Below are 13,383 nucleotides of genomic sequence, written 5' to 3'. Positions count from 1 at the left end.
AGTAAAATTGTCTTTCACTTGCCCCTTCAAAAATCTGACTGGGAGATGCTTTGCCAAAGTAACGGCACAAAACACAACGTTACAGATCTTTTATGTTGTTATGAGAAGTGTACAAATATTTTTGGTTCATTATGAAACTGTGCCGTCACAGTCTAGGTAATTAAAGGTGCACTCAGCGTTTCCTGAGAGACACTGTTGATATCCAAACTCAACTGCCATATGTTGTAGATCATTAAAATGATGCTGTTGTGCCTTAAAAGGTGGTTCCATCATACTAAAACACTGTCATTGACAGACTAGGCAGCAAGGTGGCTGCCTTTGATTTTGTACAATCTTGTTGAGCTACTTGCCCATGGTTGCTAGTTGCTAGATAGTCAAACAAGCATCAGTGACCCTCAATCAATGTCCCATTATATTTGTTGAATTTTTTTTAAAGCTTAATTTATATCACTGCTAAATTATTAAATAAATTAATTTGCAGTAGTGTGGTGGTGACTTCTATTGTTGGAAATTCTCTCATTCTGGCAAAAGCTCTGCTAATCTAAAATTAAGCCTTCAACATCACTTCTGAATACTGATTAATAGCCTCATGATTGTAACAGCAAAGCCATGCTATATCTATCAATGCTGGTCTTGCCATCTCCTTCATTTTTCGCTCAAAGTGAGGAGTGTGTTACCCTGACAACATGATCAATGCTTTCTTGGCAAATTCTGGTATGCAAAGGTGCCTTTTGGAAGACATAATGTGTTTCAACAGTAGTCCTTATTTTGCATAGAGTAGATGCTTACCATAGAACCACTGATTACAGTGAATTTACACACACTATTGTAACAAATGTCTTAGCTTTCGTGGTAAGGAGGAAGCGGGAGACAGTGAGATCCAACTCAAAAGGGGCTTTATTTCCCACACTTTTCACAATCGATAAAACACACTTTCCAGTGGACATACTCAAAAAAGGATTTTCAGCAGAACACAAATCTGGAATACTCTGCTCCGTGCAGCTCTCTCTCCCTCACTGGCAATGACAAACAGCTGTTAGAGGCAATCATTGCAAGGTGATGATCCTTACATTCACATCTCCTGGTCTCGCTTTCCATTCACAAACCGGCGCTTAACCAAGACACCACCACCATATACCCCATCGACTGACTTTGGGGAGCCATCTGGCCTGCCCAGTACTCCCCACTATTTCTGGTGTGAAAGTCAGCGACAGCCATCTGTGCCCCTGTTTGTGGACCACATCGAACTTAAAAGGCTGAAGAGCCAGATACCAAAATGTGATCTATGTGTTGGTATTCTTCATGCGAAGGAGCCACTGGAGCGAGGCGTGGTCCGAACAGAGGGTGAAAGCCCATCCTAGGAGGTACTACTGAAGGGTGAGGACCACCCACTTGATGGCTAGACACTCCTTCTCAACAGTGCTGTACTTTTCCTCTCTCGAAGAAAGCTGATGTACAGCACCGGGCACTCCTCCCCCTTGACCACCTGGGACAACACGGCTCCCAACACCCTGTCCGAAGTGTCATCTGTACAACAAGGGGAGAGACAAATCAGGAGCATGTAACAATATTCCACTACAAAATGTAGCCTTCACCTGCATAAAAGGCTGTTGGCACACCTCAGACCACTGGACCGTGTCTGGGGCTCCCTTTTTAGTGTCTCACCTCCTTTTTGGCAGGCCGCAACCTCTGCGGTCTTATCGATTTGGGGGCACACCTGCCCATGACCCAAGTGGATACCGTTCCTCCACCTGTCCAATTGCACACTTCTTAGGGTTTGCCGTGAGTCCCGCCCGTCGCAGCGGCCTCAGAACTGCCCTCAGATGTTGCAAATGCCACTGCCAATCATTACTGTATATAGTGATGTCATCAAGATTGGCAGGGGTGTACCAAGCCATCCATTTGAAAGTGCTTACCAATTCATGCCCAGAATTAGTGAATGGGTGAGGCGCGAAATAACGGCAGCCTCGACACTATGCTTTTGTCCATAAATTGAATCGTTATGGTCTATACAGGATAATCGTGGATATCTCCATGCTCATACCTTACCTTCACCTTGTGACTAGCATAAAAAGCCTCATCTTGAACCAGGCAGATGGAGTTTCCAGCCTGGTATGCAACCCCCTTAATACTCACAGGAATACAGTAGGTCCCAGCTCAATCGGGGGCCGGCCTGCGGCGTGTCGGGGACCCGAACCAACATTATAGTCTCCATCAGCGGGCACTTGTCCCGGAAATGCCCAGGCTCCCTGCAGGCCGGCTCAGGCTCCATACCTGCGAAGGTGGGTTCACCAACCTGGGAATGAGACCAGAGAGGGGCAGGGGAAACCTGTGGTTAGTGCAATCCTCAGAGTCGAGGAGCCGGTATGGGAGGGACAGGATAGAAAGCAAGGGGAGGAGGGGAGTAAAGGGAATGAGAGAGAGAGAGGGAGAGAGAGAGAGAGAGAGAGAGAGAGATAGAGAAGGATCTCAGGGATCGCTGGCTCCCAAATACACTGCCATTTGGTCCTCTGCCAGCTGGATGGACATTTGGAGCAACGCCGGACAGTGGCACTGGACCGACTCCGCCATCCCTCTTGGAAGTCGAGCGATGAACTGCTTCAGTACCACCAGTTCGATGACAGCTCCAACGTCGCATTGCTCAGCCAGCAACCAACTCCGGCAGGTGTCCCGGAGCTTTTAGGTGAAGGCGGACGGGCAGCCATGCTTGCAAATGGGCATAGAGCGGAAGTGTTGCCGTTGCTGCTCGGGTGTCCAGCTGGATGGCTTTTCTCAAGTCGGCGTACTCCAGGAGGTTCTCCACTGGTAACTGCTGCACCAAGAGTTGGGCTTCCCCAGACAGCAGTAAAATCAGTCGGACTGCACACTGGGTGCTCGACCATCTGCATGCCCCTACTGTCCATTCAAAGAGCTCTAAGAAGGCCTCCGGATCGTCAAGAGGACACATCTTGACTAGCGGAACCTGTGGCCGGGCGGTCATGGGGTCTGAGGTCACAGTGGCAGCACCCTCCTGGTGCTGCAAGCTCCGGAACATCTGCCGGTCCTCCGCTTGGGCCTGGAGGAGCGCAATGAATCGCTGTTGCAGCTCGAGGAGGTACTGATGTTGCGTCTGGTGGATACTGGCGAGGGTCTTGATCACGTCCTCTAGAGGTGAGGGATCCATGGCACTGTTCTTCCTCCCTTAATTCCCTGGTTTCGGCAACAGTGTAACAAAGTTCTTAGTTTTCGTTGCAAGGAGGAAGCAGGATATGGCAAGATCCAACTCAAAAGGTGCTTTATTTCCCATACTTTTCACAGACGATAAATCACACTTTTCAGTGGACACACTCAAATAAGGCTTTTCAACACACCACAAATATCGCACTCTGGAACACTCTGCTCCGTGCAGCTCTCTCTCGCTCACTGGTGTCTGGCTCGCTTATTTAAAGCATGTCTCAACTCTCACTGCAATGACAAATAGCTGTTAGAGGCAATCATTGCCAGGTGATGATCCTGACCATTCTCATCTCCTGATCTCCCTCTCCATTCACAAACCGGCTCATAACCACGCCCCCACCACAACAGCTATATTCACCAAGTTGAACTTCCATCTCGCTGGAGAACAGACAATATTCTGTTAAACAAGAGGAATGGCTTGATTTGCACTGATTTTCAGTGTTTTCGTGGTTATTGATGACCAGTGAATATGGAGGAATTACACAAATGAGAGATTTTAAAAGCCTGCTGTTTTATTCAGCATTATGAACGCCATCACTTCAATCAACTCACCTAGCAGTACCTCATTACATATTCCAGGATTTCATATGCCACAGCCTATTTTCAACACTTCTATTTCTGACACGGACTGAAGCACATTGGCTAGTGTGCTTCAGTACACTAACCAGTGTGCTCTAGTGTCAGAAATTGAGAAATTGTGTAAGGATGATAATGGGTTCATTGTTGGTTGTAGGTCAGCAATAGCCACCACATAAATTGTGCTGAAAATTGTCCTTTTTATTTTAAAGGAGTTAGGGGAAGTTCAAACAGGATGTGTTCTTGTGTTAAAAACAGCTTGATGGAACAGAAAGGGAGTTTATAGGCATTTTAACTTCCATAAACCTTTGCTAATATAAACATTCAATAAGTTTATAAACATATGCTTATCCCACCCCAGAATTATCTGATTTTTCCATTGTTTAACAATTGACAAAGATCTGCTGCACTGAGTGTCAAAGGTTTATCTATTTTAACGACACAGGGTCTTAAAAATATGGCAAAAGACGTGAGACATGGCACAAAAACATCCGTCTAGCATATGTGTACATAGACAAACAATTAATAAATGGTGCAGACAGAATGCCCTTACATTTTCAACAAATTAATAATAATGCTAAAAAATAAACCTATTTTCTTTTTTTGAAATTCTGTTTTTTTTTTTGCTTAAACCCAGTCTAATCCAGAACAAGACAAAAAAGGTCAAACACAGATAGGAAAGTCTTGGCCGGGTAATGGTGTGTAGTGTTGCGACATTCTCATTACAACCATGATTGAGTCAGGTCAAGCTGACTGCCATTAATTGACCTTCGGAATTGTTTACCAGAGACTGAAATATCATTACCAACATGAGAAAATCAAAGATAAAACAGTTAGAGACTCACATCGCAATCAGTAGCTCAGCTCCACATTTTCTTTCCTTCAGCACTTCCATAGAGCTAAGAGTGTTGCCATAGTGATATGAAATGGCTGCATAGTGCTGCAGCAGTTGCGCTCTTCTGTACATCACAGTATGATGTGCACATTTAAATATTCAATGTCCATACTTTTTTTTTCCATTTACACTTATTTATTATTTTCCATTTTCCATTGACTATATTATGAAAGAAATATTGCAATTGCAATTCTGGTTGTGCAATGTGGTTATACAAGAAGAATATAAATCAAGAAAATGCTCTCAAGGTTGAAACCTGCTTTTTTAGGGTGAATGAATTCAGAGCATGTACAGTACATCTAATGTTGTCACTATGTTTGACATTACTATTCCATGTACATTAGTAGAATTTACTTTTGAACTTAATTTTTCTTTTCTTTCTATCTCTCTCCCTCTCTCACAGTGTGACAATGCAAAGGGATTGCGGGCTTTCTTTGATGCAATCTGCTACGGTCCAAAACATTTGATGATCTTTGGAGGAGTTTGTCCATCAGTGACTTCAATCATTGCTGAATCTTTAGAGGGGTGGAATCTCGTACAGGTTAGTGTCACAGCAAATATCTAAATCATTAAGCTTGTATTGTCATATCTATTTGCTTTACAGAATACCAGTGTTTCCCAATCCATTTCCTTTCCCATGTCCAAACATGCACGCTTCCCTGCTTCTCACAGTATTCAAAAAGCAGTGTCAAATTTGTTGGATTTCCAAAAACGTAGTATTCATGACACAGTAAGATATTTGGACAAGATAGTGGACATATTGTTATCCCATAACTTCAGAGCATACTTTATTAAGGGTCAAGAAATAAGTTCTTCATCAAATGCAGTACATACTCTGAAAGTGTGGGGATTTCGATGCACTGAACTGATGCCTCTTATCTAAGACACTCGATCATCTCATTAGTAGAGGCTCCATGAACTAAATGTGTGTAAAATAAGGGAGACCTCCGAAATGTGCAGTGTTGGGGGTACTCTAGAACCAGGATTGGCAAACACTACAGTATACGATTAAAAATGCACTTTTTTCTTCAAAATGTAATGTTTCGTATCATACTCTGATTATACACACATGGAAATTTCTTGCCAAATATCTGCGCTAATGACTTCCTCTGTGACATAAATAAAAACTACCATCTAAAATCAAAGACTGGCAGAGCGATGCCAGAAACTCAATCCCAATGCTGATAAAAATGGGAAAAATTTGTAAGCTTCTCCCTGCGGTTTTAAGCCAGCTACTACAGAGATTTCTGTTTTGAGCGCACCTGAGGGGGTGTTTAGTGTGGTAATACTGTGATTTTAACAGGAAGTCTGCATTTGGCTTCTCTCAGCCTGTCTTTGCCTCTTGTTTGCAATACCCAGTGATATCTGTAATCTGTGTATTAATGTATCACTGACAAAACTTGTATGTGAGGTTGCCATTGGCATACATGAAAAGGAAAGCTTGAGGAAGTAAATCAGTTGTAATCTTTCTGATGATGGGCATGGGGGGCTATAAAGGAATGCCACTGAGGAATCCCCTTCGGCTACCACGCTTTCACTTTTGTGTTGGCAGATGTTTTAGTGGTCAGCCTCTAAGCCAGCTGACATTTCACCAAGAAAACCTGGCACTTTTCCCAAGTTATTCCTCAAAATTGGCTTTTTCCCATAACATTTACAGTACTGCACACAATTCTAAGTGCAATTTAAGTATAAAATGACTCCCTATTGAATTGGAAAAGGATTTGAGTATATTTAATGTTCCTACGGACCAACCAGCCCAATAAAATTGTAAGAAATGAAAACAAATCAACACATTTAACAACATATATTGACCATAATGAATCAGGGGAATATCACATATGAAAAAAATATCCTTGTCATTTGGACTGTTGTCGCCTTCCTAAAGGGTTGGAGTAAAGGATAAACTTACAGAAGTCCTAATTTGTGGATTAATCTCCCATTAACCCCAGCTGAGTAGATCTCTAATTAGTCAGTGTGATGGGATGTAAATGCATACACAGTGGGATTAGCAGTGACATGCCTCAGAAAGGCTTTTATATGACAAAATAAAACACAAACAAAGGAAGTGATTTAGACTAAAGCATCCAAGATTGTGAAAGGTAAAATGTAGACTAGATGGCAAGTCATCCAATAGTCAAATAGTTGATCTGTGAGATTGACTAATATATCTATATTTTGTCTTATATTTGACTAGTTTTGACATTTTTAGCAGTGGTGCTTTAAATAGCATGTTGACAGCATGCTGTGATTTAGCTATTAGTAAACCATGTCAGAAACTTTACAGAAACATAATTCACGCAAGTCCGCAAATGCTAGCACTTGACCATCACATTGCCAGCGTGCAGTCTGGTTTAACTTGCGTTTTTGCGTTACTGGTGATATAGTTACCGTCAAAAGTCTATGCCATAAACTGGATGCGTTATTATCAGGCAAGTTGGAAAATAATAAATATGTTGACTTAACCTGACTTCCTCAGCAATATTCTCTTCAAACTTTTGCTCTGCCATAACAGTAGTTGGCTTGAAATAAAAAACCCACCTCAAAAGTGAACATTACAATGCCCTCTATAGTGCCTCTTGTGGCAACGTTGATAATACAACACATACTTGTGAAGAGTAATGATTGTGGTCTGACACATTTTGGAATGCAACAACAAATAAAATCGAGCTTACGAAGCTAGACAGGTATATGTTTCAACCTTAAAGCACTGTCTTATTTAGCTTAAAATTATTTGTTATTATTATTATTATTTGACATTTTCTAATGGTGTGGTGTCTTGTTGAAAAAAAACATCCATTTATTTCAACATGTAACTCGAGACCCCTGCATTCTGTTCCATTTTGTTGCACTATATCTATCTGTTTTTAAACTCGAGAACACATCATACGTCAACACCCCCTAAGAAACTGTCTGATCGGGCGCAGGTAGACCTGAATCCAGCATGGTTATGTAGGGCTTCCTCAAGACCGTTCAGGCAACCCACTGAATAATTATGAAAAACGAACATGAATTAAAGTGTATAAAATGTAATATTATACAATACAGTATCTTTTAGGAAATCCCACAATATGGTGTTTTACAAAAAAATAGAAATAATTGATGACTTCATAGCTAATGGTAAAACTGTATGCAGTCTACAGGTATATGTAATTTGGAACAAAAGACAACTATGTTTGTGATCTCTGGGATAGATCCTTTTTATTCCAATAAACAGTTCATTTGGGTGGTGGGGGTTCGGAAGTTCTGCGTGCTCCGATGACATCATCCTAAGATTATTGTACGGCATATTGCATTTTCCAACAATTTATCGCATTACACATTCCTCCATGTCGTGCAGCTCTACTGTAGTGTAGAGCATCTCTTCAACTATGAAGTGCTAGATTTATGGTAGCATTGATGAGGCAATAAGTAAAAGGAGCACATCATTACGCTGTTTTCACAATGTTCCATTTCCACTCCCCTCCTCTTGGCCACACAGCTTTATTGTGAAGCTGCATAGGGGACAATGGAGGAGGGCCAGGTGCCAATGGCTGGAGGATTCTCTGTCACACCTGTTTTATTTCACCAAGGCCTGATCTGTTTCATAACACAGTTGAAATTAACATTAAGGAAACATATTATCCAGCTTCATAAGAACCCCACATCAACACTAAGAGGCTGTACCTTTATTTATCAATTAAGGGATGCATTTGATGAGAATTTGAGATGGCGTAGAAAAGGCGCCTATTTGATGGATTGTGTAATTATGTTTAATGAAAGCTTCGGATGATTACGACAGCAAAAAATGAGACAGGCAGTCAGAATAGTTTGCTGTTACAGCACACAGTTGTGTTTTAACCACTGAAATTATATTTACGTTTTCAAACTGTATAGCTTACAGAGATGTGCCAACATGCAAACAGTCAATAGTAAACTTTTGACCTCAAGAGCCATTTAAAATCGGTTAGAATGTCAGTTTTCACAGGCATTCTGCTATTGCATACTGTCTAATTAAATAGTGCTGAGCTTCCTTTGTGGTTTTCAAATCGTCACTTGGCATTCAGTGCCTCTGAATGGCTCCACTGTTATGAAGTGGCTTACATCAGTGCTTGCGATGTGCAGCGATATTAACATGACTCGAGTGCTTTGAATCAAATTGGATGTCACCCAGACTGTAAGAGAATGATTATTTTGAGACGAGATAAAAAAGCTCTGAGATGAAATTGTGCCCTCCTTTTCTTATCTCAGGGAAAATGTTAAACAAGGGAGAACACTGTTTTTTATTATTCAACTAATAGGCAGGTCTTATTGTTGACCACATTCGCAGGCACTTCTCGAGAAGTTATAATAATCTTAAACAAGCCCCCTTCAAAGTTCTAATGAAGGTACCAGTGCTCATAAGATCTCAACAGAGTGATTAAATGAGGTTAAACTTACCGTATATATTGACTGCTATGTTAAGATGCAATCAGACTTTTAGTTGCCACAAGTAACTGAAAACCTACTTTGACAGTGATGGGCATACACAGGAGGAAAGAGATCACAAATTATATCTCTTTAATATCTCAAATGTTTATCCTCAAATCCAATAATCTCACGTGCCTCAGAGATAATTCTAAGTGTAATTTTTGTGTTCCGTGGGTGGGAGTGTTTGCGCTATCTGTGGGTGTATTGTATGGTAATGAAGAGTAAAACTATCTATAGGTCATGGTTTATTTTTCAATAATTATTATGTTTATGTTTATATATACACAATTGTATTTATGACCTCATTTGTATTGGTATTTTTCCACCTGTTGTCATAGAGTGATTTAAGTAACTGGAAAAGGCAATGGTGGAAGAATTTGGAGAGAATAAAATCTTTGGATTTGGTTTAAATATTATGCACATAATAATGCAAATTGATATTTGTATTCTTCTAATTCATTGCATACAGTCTTTTTTCACTACCAAATTCTTATGAATGTGCTGTCTTTGTTTATATGGCTTGTGCTCGAGGGAATGCACTATATAATAGGATGCAGATGGTGCCAGAGAAGAACCTCCAAATAAAATTGCACTTGACCAATCACCAATTGCGCCTTGCACAAGCGATATCGCTCAGATTTGCCCATATACCAAAGTCTGCAAAAAAGTATTTGAATGTTTGATCTATTTGACATTACAATATGAACTAATGTGTGCCTAGTTTTATTAGTTTTAAGGAGAAACATCTGAGACAAAATTGTTGCTTGAATTAAACTTTTTTTAGGCTGTATGCATGTCAGTTACATAATTACGTTACATCAAATTGAATTGAGATATCTTCTTTAAAAATCAATTAATAATAAAAAGGAAAAAATATATATATTTTTCAAAAGTACACAATTCAATTTGATGGATTTTTTTATTTTATTAAATTTAAATACGTACATCTTAAAAATAATGCTGTACTATATTTTTGAATAAGCAAAACTACCTACTACCCCTGGTATCTTTGAAAGATAGCTGACAAGTTGAGGATAAAGTGCATATACTATAGAAGATTATTGCTATACACTAGTACTGTTTTTCCTGGCTTTCTGGCTCTCAATATTGAACAAATAACATCTGTTAAAGTGTCAAATCAGCTTGAGGTACTTTTCATTTTTCACTGTAGTTTGAATTGGGCAGCTATTTTGTTGATAGAGTCCATCTGTTTCTGAGGAAAAGTTTGTAAAGACAACATGAAGTTAGGGATAGTATGCAAAGACAATGGTGCTGTCTGGTTCTAGTAAATCAAGTCAAGTTGCAGAGCCATAATCTATTGGCTAGCACACATGCTACCCAACAGTTGAAAAACATTTTGCTCTATGCTATTTTTAAAATCCAACTCTGTTTCATTTGACTTACTTTGATAAAACTGCCATACAATCAAGTCTTAAACATGTTTTTGATCATTTCTGCTATTCGGCTATTAAAGAAGTTTCTTTTTCGCCTCATCAGTCAAATCTTTGGTACACACAAAATGTTCTTAGTATCAGCTCTGTCATCATTTCTCAGTCCATTATGAGTCAAGGTTCAGTGAGTCTGTGAGTTGACTTGATAATAGTGAACAAACGATTTAGACGTTTTGTGAACCAGATGAACCGATTCATTCCGGAAACCATTCCCACCTTTTCGCCCCATTACGTTCTGCTCTATGTTCTGTCCTATAAAATAAATCAATGGCTTAAATAAATCATTTGATGTCAATGTTTGCAAATGGCACTTCCACATTCCTTGATTTGCTAGGCTGACAGATTCGTTATGGGTGTATGCCATCATTATGCACATCACAGTACTAAAATTAGGCCAAAAGTAGTATAAATAGACAGTGCTTCGATAATTTTGAGATGATTTCATGGGGGTTTGCTGTTACGCTCGCATTATTCCTGGTATTGTTGAGATCCAAGCGGTATATCTTTGAGTCTGTCATCCTCTCATATGCTCCCAGCCGAGCATGAGCCAGAACCAGACTGTTGTCGACGTGCTTCGGCAGACACCATCTTCCTCTTTGACGTCAACTACAGGAGTGAGAAGAACAGACAACTCCCTTAGCTGTTTACATATGGCCACTTTCCAGACTGACAGAGAGAGCTTAGCACAAAGTTAATTTAGGGCCTACAACACTTTTATTTTATTATTTTATAGTGAGCCTGGAAATATGTGCAAATTATTTGAAACAGACAGTCCAGTTAGAGAATGTGTCATTAAAGGGATAGCTCACATTTAATAATTAATCATTTATTCATCCTAATGTTTTTACAAACACATATGACATTCTTTCTTCTGTGGAACACAAAAGAAAGTATTAGGCAGAATCCTAACCTCATTCAGCATTCATTTTCATAGAATAGGAAAAAATTCAATAAAAGTGAATGTGACTAAGGCTATCATTCTGCCTTTAAACTTCTTTTGTGTTACATATGGGTTCCTTAAGTTGCTTATTACAAAGAAGTTTAAAGTAACTGTACAGAGCTCTTTCCTACATTCTGTTTCTCAGTATTTATGAATAAGCACCTGTTTAAGGATCAAAACTCCTTGAGGTACTTTTTATTTTTTAATGTAGTTAGCACCCGTAGTTAATGTACTGTAGGACCTATAACAAATTTTTGTTCGAATTTTTATAGTGAGCCTGGGAATATGTACAAATGACAGCTTGTTTGCGTATTGAAACAGAAAGGCTGGATAGAGAATAAGTGCGATGAGAAGGAGGGCTTGGCTGGGCCGTTAGGGTGCACGGCCGGCGCTGAATCAGATGATCAACGGGAGAGCGAGATAAAGGGGGGCCGGACACGCCAGTTCGAGATAGAGAGAGAGACGTGTGCAGCTGCGCTGTGTGTGTGTTTATGTTTGTTTTATGTTGAGTTTTACATTAAACTTTATGTTGACTTATCAGCCAGTTCCCGCCTCCTCCTTGCCCATCCTTTACCTGTAACCGGTGAGCAAATTTTTCTCTCTCTCCTCTCTCTCTCCCTCGTGTCTATCGCTTGCCCTTTCCGTCTCCCCACGCCTCCCCTCATCTCTCCCTCAGGTTCCCAGGAGTCGGGGTGGACCACCGGCTGACAGAACGGCTGGAAGGGCAGCGTCTCCCCTCCAGAATGGTGGGGAAGTAAGTCAGTCCGGTGGCATCCCAGCCTGAATCGGGTGGGGGAGGAGTGTGACGAGGAGGCGGGTGTGGCTGGGCCATGAGGATGCATGGCTGGCGCTGAATCAGATGATCAGCAGGAGAGAGAGATAAAGTGGGGCTAGAGATGCCAGTTCGAGAGAGATGCACACGGCCACGCTGCATGTTTGTTTGTTTATGTTTGTTTTATGTTGAGTTTTACATTCAACTTTATATTGACTGTTCAGTCGGTTCCCACCTCCTCCTTTCCCATCCTTTACCTGTTACAATATGCCATTAAGAAGTTCAGACCTCTAAGGAATATTTAGAGAAAAGTTACCTGTCTTTTTCGCATTTGCTTGGAGTAGGAAATACAAAGAGACCACCAGTCTTGTTGAATAAATGGAATATCTCAACCTGTCCAACTTGAATTCATGTAACTTGAAAAAATACAGGTAAAAATCATTAGTCCATGTCAAACATGATGCTGGCTCAATGCTGAACCTGTGAAAATTCTTGTTGTAAGCACTGATGAATTCAAACAAATTTTGCATACACATATACACACCTCTCACATTTTGCTGTGGGTGTTGCCGTGATCAGTTTGTGGATACCATCTGCCCTCAGATTTATGTAACAACTGATCCACAAGCAGCTCTAACACATCCTGATTGTGACTCATGATCAACCCATGATGCCCCTGTATGGTATTAGTGAGAGGTTCACACTCTCTGTTCCAGCTCTGTTCTTAGAGGTCTTGCAACGAAACGTGACTGCGGAAGAAAGATACATTTAAGATACAGTTACAGTTAAAGATACACTGCTCAAAGGAAGATACAGCCAGACAAACTGCCAAAAAAGGAGGCAAAATGGTTCTGTCATTCTGAATAATCAGCTATAATATAATTCTGTGTTGGGGAAGCTACTTTGAAACTGTTGCTTGTCAAGATACCTTTTAAAAAAGGTAGTTAGCTACTCTACACTACAAACACCTAACACATAGTAGCTAAAGACATTGAAGCTGTTTGAGAGGTTGTGACAGGGTGGAGCGAGGGGCCGGGACGTGATTCTACACATCCGGTCCCTTATCAGGCTAATCAAGCCTCCGAGA

The 13,383-nt window shown here is 40.6% G+C and overlaps 1 protein-coding gene across 1 annotated transcript in view; it reads left to right on the top strand.

The window, feature by feature from the left end:
* Positions 1-13,383, top strand: part of LOC127619558 (gamma-aminobutyric acid type B receptor subunit 2-like) — a 300,286-nt gene that overhangs the window by 68,280 nt on the left and 218,623 nt on the right. Inside the window, exon 2 of the mRNA XM_052092421.1 lies at positions 5,091-5,228. Within this exon, the coding sequence (XP_051948381.1) occupies positions 5,091-5,228 (138 nt within the window). The remainder of the gene's footprint in view (positions 1-5,090; positions 5,229-13,383) is intronic.

This window comes from Xyrauchen texanus, chromosome 26, assembly GCF_025860055.1.
Source record: "Xyrauchen texanus isolate HMW12.3.18 chromosome 26, RBS_HiC_50CHRs, whole genome shotgun sequence".
Taxonomy (NCBI): Eukaryota; Metazoa; Chordata; class Actinopteri; order Cypriniformes; family Catostomidae; genus Xyrauchen; species Xyrauchen texanus.
Note: the sequence above shows the minus strand (reverse complement) of the source record. Positions and strands in the feature narration are given on the sequence as shown.